The following is a 17,500-nucleotide window of genomic DNA, read 5'->3' as shown; positions in this document are numbered from 1 at the left end:
CTGTGTATCTCAATATTTCAATTATTTTATTACATTGTATCCATTGGAACACCTTTTTTCTTTTCTTTTTTCCCCTAACATTTACTGAAAGATGTGATACTTTTGGACAAAAAATGTTTCTACCCGATAGTGGCAAGATCAAAAGTTCCTTTTAGCAGGGATAGTGTGAATATATCGAATTTAGAAAATATTCTAAATCAGGAATTTTAATCATAGTTTATTGTGAATTGGATTGGGGTAGTGTAAGTGATTGTCTTTGGTTAAAATAAGTGTTAAATATATAGCTCTATATTCGGATTGCTACAGAGTGTGTGTACAGTAACAGATCCATGTCTCTCCACATCTTCATTGAACAGAAAATGCATTTTCAGGTCGGGATACCAATTGTATCCAATCAGGACAGAGAAGTCAGTCAGGATACAGATTACACAAGTGAAATTGGAAGTGATGACTACAAGAAATGAGCAGACACGATTGGAACTGGGAAAAAAATGAAGCTGATGATGAATGGGTACTCTCCCCTGATTGGCTGAAATGTTAATTGCCATCATCTGAAAATGTATTTCATGTAGAGCTGGAGAGATGGGGAGACGCCTGTTATTGAACAAACAATTCATATCAATTCTAAAACTTTTTCACGTCAAGGACCCCCCTATATTTAGCCTATATTTATATTATATGAAAATATTTTGTGATTATATGTTTCCACTTTTCATTTTCAGCCAATGTTTTTCGGGTTAGAGAGATTACGCCCGGGGGTATTTAGGACCATTAAATCAGAGCGCCCGGCGATTTACAGCAACGGAGCACATTTAGCGACACACCAGGCGCTATCCCGGATGTAGAGGCGATCGGCAACGGAAGGTATGATTAATTCTAACGTGACGATGGGCCGTCTAAAACATCAAATTGGTGGGAACATTTTTGATGACATCCCAAACGGAAATGACATCGAATGTTGCGCAACAGACGCTGAGCCCAGCCTGTGGAGCGATGCGATCGATTTTCATAGCAATAAATCTCTGTCCTTTTATTAATCTCCGTTCTGAGCGCTGGGCGTTACTATTTGATAGGACGGAGAACTCCGTTTATGCCGCTCACTGCGCTCAGGGTGTTATTCTGATTTTGATGCTATTGCCAATTTTGACTCATTATGCTGGGGACTCCCTGGAACCCCATCAAGGACCCCTGGGGGTCCCCGTACCCCACTTCAGGGAACCAGTGCTCTATATGAAATACCCATATCACAGTATAGAGCTATTTAACAAAACCATGCCATCTTTAAGTGGTCTGTTGATTTTAGTGCCCTCTGGTGTACCTGAGTGGAATCGCTGCTGTCTGACTCAGACATCATTTAGCCTGTCTTGTTTTGTTTTCTCTGTTCATCCTTATGCAGCATCCTACATTATTACCCTTATGACCCTACAGTGTACACTATTACCGTTATGATCCTTATGCAGCATCCAACATTATAAACCTAATGATCCTTATGCAGCATATCCTACATCATTACCCTATATGATCTTCATGCAGAATCTTATATTATATATTACCCACTTCATCCTTATGCAACATATCCTACCTTATGACCCTTATGCATCCTATAATGTGACCGTCATGTTGGTTTTTAGACTATATTGTGCACTGATTTAGTTGTGTGCACTTTTTTTTTTTAACCTAAATCAGTGGTTCTCAAACGTTCATGTGATCCAAATTAACATGTATTTGGCCATGGACCCCCATATGCAAATATTCATCGTATTGCTATGCGTTGAGATCTTGTGGATCTGCTATTTTCAAGTAGTCAATGTATAGAGTTACTGTAAAGTGGTTAAACTAACCTATATGGAACCAAGGACCCCTGGGGGTCACCGGACCCCTGGGGGGTCACCGGACCCCTGGGGGTCACCGGACCCCTGGGGGTCACCGGACCCCACTTTGAGAACCACTGGCCTACTCCTAAAGGAGCTTAACCCATTCTGACCTGAGATCAGATTCTAGAAATGTCAGTCGCTCTTCGATTTTTCAAAAATAGCAGACCTACAAGCTCGTATCGCGCCACTCGGTGGCACGATATGAGCTTGTAGATCTGCTATTTTTCAATAGCTAAAGCATAACATGATGCTTACACCAAAATGGGTGCCCGGTCAGAATGGGTTAATAATATAAGCTATACAACCTATTAGTGAAATTAAGATTCATAGCATACTGTACTTCAATGGCACTGGGAAACAATTATATGAAGATATATACAGTTCGCCTGGTGTTAAAGGAAACTATAAGCTATATACTGTAAATGCAATGTTATTTTAGTCAATAAAATGAAAATATGCTGTTTTATTTTGTACTGCATTTTAGAAAATAAAGCAATGATTCTAAACAACTAGCATGCATTGTCCTGTGTGTGTAAGAATGTGTACACATTCAATAAAATGAAAATCAAATTACAATAATCATAGTTAGCTAGATGCTCTGCAAAATTGGGTTAATGCAGTAGTGTACAACTGCACTCTCACTGAGCTAAATAGCCGCATTTTGGCATCAACATACTTAATATTTAATTAACACTACTATCTAATTAATACCTTATACCTCACAATCTTCATATATTAAGATTAGCCTAAACAGGGGTTTAATAGGAAATTATAGCAGCTCACAAAAACTCCAAAGTCCACCAAAGCCCTGGCAAACAAACCCCAAATACCGGCAGGCAAAAGGGAGGTCATTAACTCCAGGGCAAACATGTGCGAAAACACAGTAAACAAAAGTGTGACGAACAAATGAAGTGCAGGTGTGACTGTAAACCTCCACTGTAACTGGCTGGCTGACTGTGGGCAGCGGGAGGGTGCATATGAGTGGGAGTAGTCCAGAAGCAGTGGCGTGCACAGATAGACACTAGGGGGTGCTAGAGCACCCCCTGCCCTTTTGGCAATTTTGCTCTTAAAAAATAAAAATAAAACTTTTTCTTTTTTTTCTTAATTTGTAGTGTGTGGACCATGCGGTGACATTGATCAAATCTTGATAAAAAACGCTTCTACTATATTATTTAGGCCCCCCACAATCTAAAGCTATGTTTCTATGTCAGTGGTTCTTCGATAAAAAAATAAATAGCAGACCTACAAGCTCGTAGCGCGCCACTCGGTGGCGCGCTATGAGCTTGTAGATCTGCTATTTTTCAATAGCTAAAGCACCAAAATGGGTTCCCGCCCCAAAATGCGCTGCACAAGGTGCCCTTTTTTTCACTTGAGCACCTGCCCCTCTAAATGTCTGTGCACGCCACTGTCCAGCAGCCGAGGTGGGCGGGTGGGAAATTTGGTATAGTCTTTTTTATTGGCCTAAAATATTGTCTATATATATATATACATTCATGAATCCACTTGTTGACCAGCGGTTAGTATTGGGAACTTTATAGGGGTTTCTTGTGACCCTACCATTAACATCCTATGGCAGGCAACAATTACAAAAATGTCAAACTTTATTTTTGCTTTAAAGGTATATTCAGTGATTTCACTTAATTCAAATATCACTTATTTTTTTGTTTTGTTGTGATAATCCTCTCTACTATAGAGTGTGCTGACCATATAAGGAGTTCCTCCCTGTCCCCAGTTAACCCCTGGGGGTCAAAAAACCTTAGGTTTCGTTTTTGGCTCTCTATCCTGATTGGATGAAAGGCTTAGGTCCCAGCCAAAAACGAAACCAAAGTTTTTTTGAGTGAAATCACTGAATATACCTTTAAGTAACATGTGACATGTCAAACTAGGGGGTTTTCATGATTCTGAATCCATTCCAAGCATTAGTTTTGCACAAAATACACTCCTTGGGATAAAAACGGCCATAGACCGTAGATAATGACAAATGTGATGAGGTCAGCACATTTTGGGCACATTTGGGCAAGTGGCTATGGCTGCTGGGTCCTCAAAACTAGTCCTTACCCGTTCGATTACGGTTGAACGATACAGACTATCACAATTCTGCCTGTGGTGTTTTAATCGTATAGGTCCAGAGATCTTGTGTACTGATCTTTGTGAGATTTGGACAAAATCTGTGTTTTTTGAAGAAAATTCGAAATAATGGAAGATCTTGGGTGTGACCAGAGGAATCCAGATTTTTTTTGATGATTTACAGTTCAAGAGTTATAGGGCAAACGTTAAAGTGCAGAGTATTTAATCCAGACCGATTTACAGTATCTAAGCAAGGTAAACACATATATCAAATGCAGAGAGACAGTGTTGTATCCACAGCAATAGATTATAGGTAAACCAAACCAGCTATCATCAGTCTAAAGACTATAAACCAGGGGAAGGGTACCAACATTGGCACAGGGGAGGGTGAGCATGTGTGCATGTGAGAGAGAGTTTTCTGAGAGGTGCCTCCACTCCATTACGCAGCTATGTGTGTCCCTATACGTGTCCCTGTACGTGTCCGAAACACAGAAGGCTCGCCGGAACAGGGCCGGCTACCTGGGCCTGTTCCTGGGGTCTGGATGCTCCGGGGACCCCCCGGGGACCCCCACGCGGTAACTCTGTCATTTCTCGACCATTTTAGATGCGGGAAGGCTCACCGGAACAGGTCTGGATGTTCTGGGGACCCCCCGGGGACCAACTCCAATTCTCATTTCTCAAAGATTTTTTCCAAAAATAATCACAGTACAGAGCACAGTACACTACAATACAGTACAGAGCACAGTAAGTACTATAACAATAAATGTATAGTTGCACCGCTCAGGATTGATTGATTGATTGATTGATTGAAATATTTATTAACAGTTTGTAGAATTTACAGTACATTTTAAGCACAAACTCAATACAAAGACTGTTAACTGTGAGTGGACGACCCAATTAAGCATTACACTTGTTTACAACAGGGTCCACATTGTTCAATTCATCAAATTATGTCCACTCTTCTATTATATGGCACACTGACTAACAAGACAATGAAAAGATGGCATGGCAAACTGTATTTATGTATAAACTATAGGATGCCAGCTCAAAGTCTCTGGCATCTGTATAAGTAACATGCTAAATTACATTTACTGTAAACCTTTGCATAAGCCTGGTCATGCATGACTCACAGTGATGGCATCATCATGATTATACTTTGCTACTTTTTTCATGATCAGTACTAGGCTATAGTGGAAAGCACCTCAGTACATTTACTCAAGCATGCATATATACTTAAGTATTTTGTCTGTATTATTACTCATAAGTCATATGCCTATATTTGATAGTTAACTTCTCCTATAGGCCTAAACTATACTTCTACAAAGGCTGCATATCATCAGATGCAAATATTGTAGCCTGTCTTTATTCTCTCAAGTATTTCAAAGCTGGGTTGTTGTTACAACTACTTTTACTCACGTAAAAACACGGTCACCAGTGTGATATAAAGAGAGAGGATCCGCCCTTCGCCCCCCCCTGTAATACGATTCGACATGCTGCTTTTTCACGCTGTTACAACAAACGTGGTGGCCCATCTTAATCTGAGTCTGGCTTGATTTCAACAGTGGTGGAAAGATAACCTACATTTGCTCAAGCAGTGAAGCACTTAAAGCACAGGCCTAAGTGCAATTCTGACTTAGGCTACATTTACTTTTCATGTATTTATATTTTAAACTTCTTCTCCACTCCACAGCCATACAAAAATGGCCATAAACTTTTTTCGCGATGTTTCCGGCAGAGCAGACCTCTCATTCTGTGGACCTTAATGACCAAATGAATAGAAAAAAACACAAATAAAAAGTATGTAATGACATCACAGGTCCTCTCAAACTTTGAGCACCCTAGACAGTTTTTAAGTTGCTCGATTCAGTATTTGATATTCATTTTATCTACCCCGCCCCCTTCCTATAGAAATAACCCATTGTAACTTCAAACTCCATTCCATTTCAACCATTTTAGATTAAACAAAAACTCATTTTTGCTCACCTTACACCGACAGCTCGGTGAGGCGATTTTTGCATTATTTATTTAGTTTTCCTTAGATCAAGTTAGAAATAAGTTTGGGTTAGGCATAGTTTTAAATGGAGGTACGCTTAGGAATAGAGGAATAGGGTTCGGTTTAGGCACCGTTTGACTGAGGTTAAGGTTGGGAATAATTTACTTAGGTCACATTTACACAAAAGGGGCGACTTCTTCGTTGGTATTCCGTGAGATGCCTGTGTTTTTGTTTTCTATTACTTTTTTCATTTATTTTGTGGAAAATGAAAAGCATCAGGGAAAGAATGAGGAAAAAATAAGGTATAAGGAAAATGGAATATTATCAAATATCTCAATACTGAATCGAGCAACTTAAAAACTGTCTGGGGTGTTCACATAAGCCCGAGTAGACGATGAAATGTTTTTTTTTTAAAGTGAAATATCCATTTAATGCTTCTATTTCAGCATGCTGACATTCCAGTAAGAGAAAGGCTGTAGTTTCTATTGAAAATCCCATTTGATGATGACGTCACTGTCACTGGTATAGGCACTATAGGCAGGTAACAGGTTTCTGAACTGTCAACAGCCCACCAAGACACAGAGTGAATAAGGACATAAATGGTGCCAGGCCCATTTTATTACAAACATTAGTGATGACAAGATAGGTTTAAATGGGTGAAGTGGTCCTTTAGTAAAAAATAAATAAATAGAATATATGATTTATGAATCATATTTCTCACATTGTCCAAGTAGCAAGCACAGTATACGCAATCAACACTTTTCCTTCAGCCCCACGCTGCAAAACAGCGACCCCTGGCGGCCTCCGAATTCGACAACCCCTCCAACTCGGGCGTAACAACGGGTGTGAATTGTGCTGCAGTCCACAGACCCGTTCACTGCGGCTGACGCTGTCTGGTTCAACGTAGCCTACAGGATTAAACCAAAGAGACGTCTTCTTTTTTTTTAAGAAAAAAACCTTTAAAACCTAGCCTCAAACTAAAGATTATCAACCTGCCTATAATAATATTTATTCTAAAATAACGCAGCTTTTTCTCTGCTGAAAAAAGCCCGGGTGGACTTTTTCCTTGCTCTTCTTTTTCAGGCATGGAGCGCAGATTGTGTGTGGCTTTGCTGGTGCTGTCTGTGTTGGCAGTGAAAGGTAAGTCTGCACCGGCCGGGGTCTACTTCTTTTGTTGGCTTCCACACAGCATGGCATCATGGCTGCACGGGGGACTATATTATGGGATGGCAGAGAGACAGACACCGGTGTTTTCCAGCAGGCAGCGTTTTGTGTTGACGCCGGGCCGGGGTTATATAGTTGCAAAGAGAAGAGAAGGGCCGGTCATGCATGGCGTGTGGTCAGACAGTCAGACAGTCACACTGTTATAAGGTGTTGTTATAATACAGCCCAGCGGCGCACACAGCTGTTTAAATAGAAAACCTCCTGATCTAATACACCCTTTAAAACCCGTTTTTCTCACTGTTAATTTAAACTCTGGGAATTAGTTTAATTTGGACACTCCGAGAGTTATACAATTGCCACTGTGCATGGGTTTTGTGTGCAGTTAATCACGATGTCTTGACATATTAACCATATTTATATATATATATATTTTACCAATTAACCTTCATGTTTTAGGGCAGGGCAATATCGATCACATCAAATATTATATATATTTTTTATTTACTGTGGCGATGACTAGGCCTATTAGTGTGTTTGTAATATATATTCACACAATAATTAGATGTATTATTAATACTAAATAGGTACATATAATAAATAGGCCTAGTAAATTAGGCAAGTCATTTAAAAGGAAATAATAATATCAGAAAATGGCATACTCTTACCATAATCCAGTTTATCAAAGAAGGAATATGTATCATAATATTGCAAGCTTTTGTATCCAAAATCCCAGACAATATTGAACAATATTGGCATATACTATTGATTCACATGCAGGCCAGCCCCATAAAGCATGGCTTTCATGTTCAATGTTCAATAAAAAGGTGTGTGTTTGTGAGACAAAGGGATGGAAGTATATAAGTGATGGAGAAAAGGAAGCGTGGATAAAGGGGTTTATAAATGCGAGGTTCTCGGCTGGATGGATGGATGTGAGTGAGGATGGTTTAGCAGTCTGGTCACATCATTTGCCGGTAACGGAACATGGTGTACCATGCAGGGAGCTGGGAGCGTGCATCCTCTAGGAGACAGTAGTACACTCATGTACAGCTGTATTAATATGCATCAAGGTTATTTAAAGAACCTATATCTTTCAATGGTTCTTATTGTTCAGTGGTTCTCAAACATTATTTTCTTTTTATGTCAGGGACCCCCCCAAATTAATATGGATTTCTTTTTTTCAAGAATCTTTGATTTATAGCCGATGTGCATATATATATATGGGTAACAGATTTTGATGCTATATGAACTCATTTTGCTTGGGGGGGGGACTCACGTGGAACCACCTCATGGATGCTGTATATAAGGGGGTCCCCGGACCCCCACTTTGAGTCCCCCTCCTTTCCCCCATAATCACACCAAAGCCAGCTTGAGATCGGAATTTTATCGTTGAATTTTCGCCTGTTGGATCTACAAAGATACGCCCTTAATGGAGGATGTGGGACATCCACTTGAACCCCAGCATCATCCCTATTCTGGCTGGAACATTCATTCAATCGAGTGCTGTGTTCAGAATTGTGTGTAGATCTGCAAATGCAACTCAGGGCCGTTTTAAGTAGTAGATAGTATATAAGATTAGAGGTTATTATAAGTATTTAAACTGATCGTAATATCCTTGTGTGTGTCCACGTGGATGCAGTTAATAATGCATGGATTGCTGACGAAAGAAAAAAGTATTTTGGGATTCATGAAATGCGCTGCAGTGAATACATGTTTGAGAGACTCAATTTGGTAGCTGATTACATTATGGCAAACAGTAATGTATAGCCTACTACTGCTTAGTTGAGATGGGATCTCTCGCACGCACGCACGCACGCACGCACGCACGCACGCACGCACGCACGCACGCACGCACGCACGCATGCATGCACGCACACACTGTCTCATTAAAGACACCCCTCCTCTACTCCTCTCGAGACAGGTGCCCATTCACCCCCCGAGGGTGGCAGTCTATGGGCACACACGCACGCACACACACACACACACACACACACACACACACACACACACACACACACACACACACACACACACAGACAAACTGTTGTGCGGCTTAATCCTGAACCATCTTTTTTAAATGTATTCTATTGTGTGTGTGCTTCTTTGTGCTTCTGTCTTCTCTGTCTATTATCAGAACTGAATGGTAGAAAATTGATTCAGAGTGAAGCAGGCATGGTATGGTGTACTGCAAGATCTGGAGGACAGAGAGAGAGAGAGAGAGAGAGAGAGAGGGAGAGAGAGAGAGAGAGAGAGAGAGAGAGAGGGAGGGGGGGGGCAGACAGAGACAGAGAGCGATAGAGAGAGAGACAGCGAGGGAGAGAAAGAAAGAGAGTGAGGGCGGAGAAACAGAGACAGAAAGAGACAGACAGACAGTCAGACAGACAGAAGGAAAGACCTTGGACCCCCATCTGAAAATATTTTGTGCATATGCCACCCCATACAAGATTTGTGCAATTAAAATTGTTCACAAATCTTCACACGTTTCCATATTGAGAACCATTGCCTTATTCAATGAATCTCTTGATTTGTTCTCAGTCTCATGAAGTGACGGACAGTAATTTACTGAAGTGCATGCATGAATGATGTCATGCATGAATGCTGTCATGACTGATGTCATACTTAACTGTACATGAGTGATGTCATGAGTGATGTCGTGTGTGTGTGTGCGTGTGTGCGTGCGTGCGTAGGTTTTGGTGAGGTAATGTCCGTACATGAGGTGAGGTGAACGCACCCTGATTCATCTACCCGCCGCGGCCTATCTACGTGCGTGCATGCGTGTGTGTGTGTGTGTGTGTGTGTGTGCGTATGCCTTTCTAGGCAACAGTTGGCAGAGAATTAGCCAAGATTTTTCAAGGCTGCACTACTTGTGTTTTGGCTCATCTACAGTGTAAACAGCAGTTACAGCACAGATAGTCACACAGCACAGAGCACGTTGTGTCTCCTGTGAGTGTACTGGCATCACTGTACAAGTGAGGGTCAAACATCCACACAATTAGACAGAATAGACATTGTGTAACGTGTTGTTTGGTCACTTGGACCTTCATCATGCGTGGCTGATGATGATGAAGGTCCACACGTACACAGGTTGCTGTTCTGTCTTCCAATGATAATTTGGTTTTTGTAAGCTTTGTGTTGGTGAATGAACACTTTTTGGTTGCACTGTAGGAAGACTACCTCTTTCGTTGGTGTTTCTCCAAGGTGGGCGACTGGGCGTGGTTATATGCCTATCTTTAACCCATTCTGACCTGAGATCAGATTCATACGAGGTTTCCACTGGACACACACTGGTCTGATGAACCAATTCTGACCTGAGATCAGATTCATACGAGGTTTCCACTGGACACACACTGGTCTGATCAACCCATTCTGACTTGAGATCAGATTCTAAAAAATGTCAGTCGCTCTTCGATTTTTCAAAAATGGCAGACCTACAAGCTCGTATCGCGCCACTCGGTGGCGCGATATGAGCTTGTAGATCTGCTATTTTTCAATAGCTAAAGCACAACATGATGCCGACACCAAAATGGGTGCCCGGTCAGAATGGGTTTAACCTAATCCTCACTAAAAGTATGCCTAAAACCTAACCTTAATCTTAACCATATTATCCATATATGCCTCACCTTAACCTTAACCTTAGCCTTACAGAAACTAAACACAACATAATTGCCCAGACTCTTTTGTACTGTGCTTATGCTGAACATAAACACATTTGTAAGGTACTGATTAGAACACTGAAGTCCTTAACCCAGAAACCTAACCTTAAATTTACAGAAACTATGCCTAAACATAACCTCAATACCATGCCCAGGCAGTCGCCCACTTCATGGGCAAAACAGCGGGAAAAGACAAGAGTTCGGTGCCAGCGCCTATATGTACCGATTCCAGCCGCTATGATGGGCCATATATTCTCCCAAGTATATTTTCTTTATTTTTTTTTATAACTTTGTTTATTGGTTTTTTTCACAGAAGCATTATTGAGATAGAGTTTGAAAAAGAATAATTAACATTAACAGCTTCTCTTAAATAAACCCCACAAGTATGACATAAAAGAGTAAACACATTGAATTTTCACCCCAAAGAAAAAGGACAACAGAAAACAAGACAAACAAACCTTAAATACAAGATCAGTAAAAGTTGAAAAATAAAAGGCAGACAAAAACAGACAAAACAACAGTACACAAAATCCTATATAAAAATAAAAAGAAACATAGGTACATGATACATCCATAATCCAATCCAATACAATCCATACAATCCAATCACAGTATAAGCTACTTTTAAAACAAAAGTCCAGCAGACCTCACTCATCCCCAAGCAGAGACGGATTCAAATTCTGAATGAATTGAAAGAATGGACCCCATATCCTCCCAAACCTTATTCTCCCAAGTATTTTGAATGTTTCCATTACTTTCATCCACACAAATTCAGTTACTACTTTGTACAATTGTGTGACTTTCTTTCTGACACACACACTATAGTGTGTACAGTACAGTACAGTTACAGTATAGCTCACTGCTATACTGTAATCCTCCTACACAGAATGTCAGGATGGTGAAGCAACATCCAGTAAGTTATCCTAACAGTGCAGTGTGTGTGAGAGAGAGACAGAGAGACCTGTGGGAGTAGATTTGGGTCAGTGGAGTAAAGTTCTTGAATGATCAGGCTGTGCTGTGCAGTGTTATGCATAAAACTCTCTTGTACATGTATACAAATAACTTAAGCATATTGTGTTATGTTATTATGGCCATCTTTATTTCGGGGTCACAGATGTGGCTCATACGTGTGAGAGTAGAAGTCAGATCATAGTAAACCTTTAATCCTCATGATGTTGTCGGCTATTTTCACACAAGGTAAACGAGAGTAATGCGAGCCATTCAAATGTCAGTAACCGTAACGGCGTTTACCCATCTTGATGAATGTCGGATAAATTACTTTCTATGGTTATATTGTTATTTTTCTTAATTTTATATGGGGTAGTCATTAGTCAACAATATCCCCATTATGAGAGGCAGACATTGGTTCGACATAGCATTGGTCCGACCGGATTAAGGTTGGTGAGGGATGCGTTAAAACGACCGGATTAAGGTTGAAAGCATGCACCACAGAATTATAGCAGAAATAGCAGTTCTTCAGAAATAGCAGACCTACAAGCTCACAACGCATCACATGGCGACGCCCTGTGAGCATGTATATTTTTGCTATCTTTTAAAGAGTTTTGAGAAAGGACATTTTGTCTATGGGTGTAGTTAGTTTTTGTCATGGTGATCGAGACTCAAAATGCAGAGCAGGTCGAATCAACACCTATAATCTAACAGGGGACAAAAGGAACTGATTCTGAGGGTTTAAGTAGACACACAGGTGACAATCAACATAGGAATTGGCTGGGAGACTAACAGGACACAGGTGGAGAAAACTAGTAATTAGTGGGAGTTGAGACAACACACAGGTAACAATAGACAACAGAGGAAACCAAAAGACACTAGATATAGGCCTACAACAAAATAAAAGTACACCAATATAAATCATGACAGTTCTAGTCCATTTCGTAAACACGCAATACAGTTTCAGTTTTATCGATTTTATTTTCATTTCAGGTAACTAACGTTTTTTTTTTATGATTTATTTGTTTAGTCGTAGTTAGCATTACCCTACAGCACTGATGAGGTGATCTCACAGGGTGTTATTAAAGGATTCATGTAGTGACATGATGAAATACATAAGCTAGATGATTGTGTGTGTGTGTGTGTGTGTGTGTGTGTGTGTGTGTGTGTGTGTGTGTGTGTGTGTGTGTGTGTGTGTGAGTGTGTGTGTGTGAGAGAGAGAGAGAGAAAGTGAGAGAGAGAGAGAGAGAGAGAAAGATAAGCTCTTGATTATGTGTGTGTGACACATAGACTGTAAAAAATATGGACAAAGCGTTCCCCGGGTCTAACATGAACGTAAAATGAAGCCTGTCAGTCCTTGCACTGTAAGTCACCATCTTTCTAGATCCGTTTGGGCCCAGCTGGCCCATTGGCTGGCCCAGACAACGAGGCGGGACTTCCCCCCTTCTTCTCCGTTGGTTTTTATTTTGACTCGAGTGGGTGGGGAATCCCGATCATAGACTGTAATGGTAGCCACGCCCCTCAGAACATACGCGACTTTATGGTCATTTTTTTAATAAATGGGACCATCATTTTCCAAAAAGAATATTATGACATTAGAAATGAGACTTTAAACTAGTGACTGGAAGCAGAAAGTATTCATGACCATGTTTATTAAGGTAATACAGTCTAGGTGAAGTTGGGCCCAAATACATGGACTTCTATGGGGCTATGGGTTTTTTTTGGGCCCAATGACAGCGCCACAACAGGCCATTATATGAACTTTCAGGAAATCCCGATTTCCTCAGTGGCTTCACAAAATATCTGTCTGACTGCCCCCCTGGTGTGACACCACCTCATGTTCATTTGATACTGTGTGAGAACCATACCCCTAAGGCAGGGTTCCCCAATAGGCGGCCCGCGGGCCATTTGCGGCCCACAGAGCGCCCCCTTGTGGCCCATGAAAGAATTTCCAAAAAAAAAAAATGTTTTTTTGTGTGTCCCAGATATAAATGGCATTAAATGGGGGTCAGTAGCCTATGCATGTCAAACTGGGCATCCTTTTCAAATGGAGTCTTGCCCTGAAAATGAATTTTCAGGGCAAGACCTCGACCTCGCGCGTGCAGACTCGGCCCCCAGCCTGGTACGCTAGTCAAAATATCAGTGGTGGAAAAAGTACAAAAATATTTTACTTAAGTAGAAGTACTGATTCTCTACTTGAAAATTACTTAAGTAAAAGTACAAAGTACCCATTGAGAAAGTTACTTAAGTAAAAGTACAAAAGTACCTCAAATTAAATGTACTTAAGTACAAAAAGTACCCGGTGTAAAATGTACTTAAGTATAAAAGTAAAAAGTACAAAGTACAAGTAAAAAGTACAACATGCTTTTCAAAATGCCTACAAAGAAATGAAGTCCAACAGTGGCTTTATTTCAACACTCGTCTTGAAACTGGCCAATGGCATTTAATGTTTGTGTTGGGATAAACACTAGAAACTGTCCATTCATTATCAATGGCATTTAATGTTTGTGTTGGGATAAACACTAGAGACTGACCATTCATTATCAATGGCATTTAATGTTTGTGTTGGGATAAACACTAGAGACTGACCATTCATTATCAATGGCATTTAATGTTTGTGTTGGGATAAACACTAGAAACTGACCATTCATTATCAATGGCATTTAATGTTTGTGTTAGGATAAACACTAGAAACTGACCATTCATTATCAATGGCATTTAATGTTTGTGTTGGGATAAACACTAGAAACTGACCATTCATTATCAATGGCATTTAATGTTTGTGTTGGGATAAACACTAGAAACTGTCCATTCATTATCAATGGCATTTAATGTTTGTGTTGGGATAAACACTAGAGACTGACCATTCATTATCAATGGCATTTAATGTTTGTGTTGGGATAAACACTAGAGACTGACCATTCATTATCAATGGCATTTAATGTTTGTGTTGGGATAAACACTAGAAACTGACCATTCATTATCAATGGCATTTAATGTTTGTGTTAGGATAAACACTAGAAACTGACCATTCATTATCAATGGCATTTAATGTTTGTGTTGGGATAAACACTAGAAACTGACCATTCATTATCAATGGCATTTAATGTTTGTGTTGGGATAAACACTAGAAACTGACCATTCATTATCAATGGCATTTAATGTTTGTGTTAGGACAATGTTTGTGTTTACTATCATTACAAACATTACAAACAACTCAGGTTGCAAGCAGCTCACACAAAAATATATTTCAGATGGGGGTAGACAGTCATTTAGGGGAGAATGGGGAGAGCCATTGCAATTTCTAAATCTAGTCAAAAAAGCCTATACAGTAGGCTATAGGCCTATGCACAAATGTGGATTACATTATTGGGGAGAAAGTTAAAACCGATATCAACTTTAACAACCATCCCGTTTGACAGACGTTTACATGCAATGCACTAGGCCTACAGTGATTATTATTGCAATCACCTGGATCGGTGAGTGTAACGTTCCTGAAGTTAAGCTGTGTATGTGACGAAAACAGAACTGCAATAACCAGCAGATGCAGCGCACGTCACACACACACACACACACACACACACACACACACACACACACACACACACACACACACACACACACACACACACACACACACAGCGCGGCTCGCTGTAATTTATTCACGGCACCAGAGAGAGAGACCGAGAGAGATAGACGGGCGCTTCTGTCCAGCTTTTTCACCGGACCGCACCAACATGCTTCTGCGTGAGTGTGAACCATAGAGTATTAAAAGGATAGAGACTGAACTGGCGCGAAGCTCCGCCCCTCCGCTATTCATGTCAGTGGAAGTTTCTCAGTGGCGTTTTGAAGCAGCCCCTTGATGTGAACGAATGAGTGAGGCGATCAAGCGAGCCCCGCATATTTCTCATATTTTGCGCGGAAATGTGTAGCGAGTAACGAAAGGTGTCCAATTTTAATGTAGCGGATTAAAAGTACGATTTTTTACTTGTAAATGTAACGAAGTAAAAGTAAAAATACAGCAAAATAAAAATAGTAAATAAAAGTACAAATTCTCAAAACGTGTACTTAAGTACAGTAACGAAGTAATTGTACTTCGTTATTTTCCACCACTGCAAAATATGGCCCTTGAGGAAAATTAATTGGGGAACCCTGCCCTAAGGGTTAGGGTTTGGGGTTATGGGGCTCTATGGTCAGAATATTGGGTAGTCAGATTATTGGGACATCGGACTAACGCAACGCACCCCTACAGCGACACACAATTAAAGGCATCAAAAGTAGCTATAGAACCTCGAGACATGGTGCAAAGCCACGCTTTTTCAGCACATAACATTGAATGAACACCAACGGTGGGCCGTCAGAGGGGGTGACGATCACACAGCGTTGCGCGCAGTCAATTTGCAAGCCAGGCAGCGGTGAATCATAAGAGTTTTAAAGGAAAGAGTGAGGAGCGGAAATGCAGAAGTTAAACCCCAGATGCACGGCCCGGGTTTCCTCGTGTTGAATGCACGCCGGGCCCGCCTGCAGTCCCAGCTCTGACCAGTAGGGACGAGCGCTTCAACGTTGGCCACAATGGACCAGCCATTGTGGGGGCTTGAGGTCAGGTTGGTGCCAAGGAACGTAATGAAAGGAAAGGACGCTCGTGAGTCACGTGACTGGAGGCCGCCATGACACTCATGTCCATATAACTCTATGGGAGCACTTCTCTGGGCCTCAGTGTGAGAACGGTCGCTCCAATGAATTGCAGCGGACGAATGAGGCGTCTACTTTTCTATGTCAACGGGCAGTGGGCCCATTGAGCATTATCTCAGGTCGCTATACAAATGTCTTCCTGTAAGTTCACTCACGGCATACTATTTACTGCTCTATTTTGAAGAGGAAGAGGAAGTCAGTTTCGGTTGTAGCCAAGCTGCCAAGAATAGTAAACAAGAAGTGGTGGTGCTGGTGGATTAACCCTTTTAGCCAAAGTTAATATATTTACCATATGAAACGCATGCGTCTTTGACTTAAAACCATGTACACACTTTGGAAGTACATTAAACATGGAACCTCTGCGTCGGCGGCATTAGGTGAGTAGTTAATTCAGTCTCACAATGGCAAAATCATCATCAACAACAACAGCTGCCCAAAAAAAACATTAACAGGTAGGCTACAGTACAGTTACAGTACTGTTACTGCCTGCAATGTACAGTACTTGGCAGCCGTGCCATTATATCTCATAAACATTTTAGTTCATTAGTTGAAGTGGGTCCACCGTGCACTGTAGGCTATCTATGTTGTACGCTCAAATTTAATCTGTGTGAGAGAAAACTGCAGTAGCCGAGGTCTGTACAGTAAGACCCGCAGTTGCACGGATGTGTTTGTTTTAAAGGACCTATAACATAAAATTCAACTTTTTAATTTTCTTTTGTGTTTTTGGGGCTCCAATGTGTGTTTTCTATCCCCACAAATAACCAATTTTGAACAATCAGGCTTTCATATCATATGGGTGTTTTAATGGAAATTGCTCTCAGAAACAGCTCGACTGATTTTGGTCTCATCGTGATGTCATCAATGTCACCCTACTTTGTATAATTCCTCCTTTTCTTCAGTCTTCAGTTGCAAATTTGCATTTCCACTTTGTTTACAATGTCCACCATTGTTGATTTTCCAAGCTGGCATGGAATGGAAACAAGCCTGGTTTTATCTAGCATGAGTATTATAATGACTCAAATTAAATAATCTGCATATCAGCACCCTCTCCACCTCAGGACAGTGTGGTACTGCAGCTAAAACTGCTTTCAAAGTCCAGAAAGAATTGCCAA

The 17,500-nt window shown here is 40.8% G+C and overlaps 2 protein-coding genes across 5 annotated transcripts in view; both read left to right on the top strand.

Moving 5' to 3' along the window:
* The window catches only part of arrb2b (arrestin, beta 2b), a 33,796-nt gene extending 32,304 nt beyond the window's left edge, over positions 1 to 1,492 (top strand). Inside the window, exon 14 of the mRNA XM_083788855.1 lies at positions 1 to 1,492. This exon is cut by the window's left edge and continues 1,080 nt beyond it. The gene's annotated coding sequence lies outside the window, so the exon portion shown is untranslated.
* Positions 1,493 to 6,817: 5,325 nt separating this feature from the next.
* Positions 6,818 to 17,500, top strand: part of cd99l2 (CD99 molecule-like 2) — a 33,422-nt gene continuing 22,739 nt past the window's right edge. For 3 of the 4 annotated variants that reach the window (XM_083788999.1, XM_083788997.1, XM_083789000.1), the window contains exon 1: positions 6,818 to 7,074. In XM_083788999.1, the coding sequence (XP_083645125.1) occupies positions 7,020 to 7,074 (55 nt within the window). In that variant the 5' untranslated portion in view covers positions 6,818 to 7,019. Of the gene's footprint in view, positions 7,075 to 16,634; positions 16,766 to 17,500 lie in introns of those variants that run through there. The other variant, XM_083788998.1, reaches the window with a different exon arrangement.

Source organism: Protomyctophum parallelum, assembly GCF_964188405.1.
Source record: "Protomyctophum parallelum genome assembly, chromosome: 18".
NCBI classification, from domain to species: domain Eukaryota; kingdom Metazoa; phylum Chordata; class Actinopteri; order Myctophiformes; family Myctophidae; genus Protomyctophum; species Protomyctophum parallelum.
The sequence above is the reverse complement of the archived record's forward strand: the minus strand, read 5'-3'. Positions and strand labels throughout refer to the sequence as shown.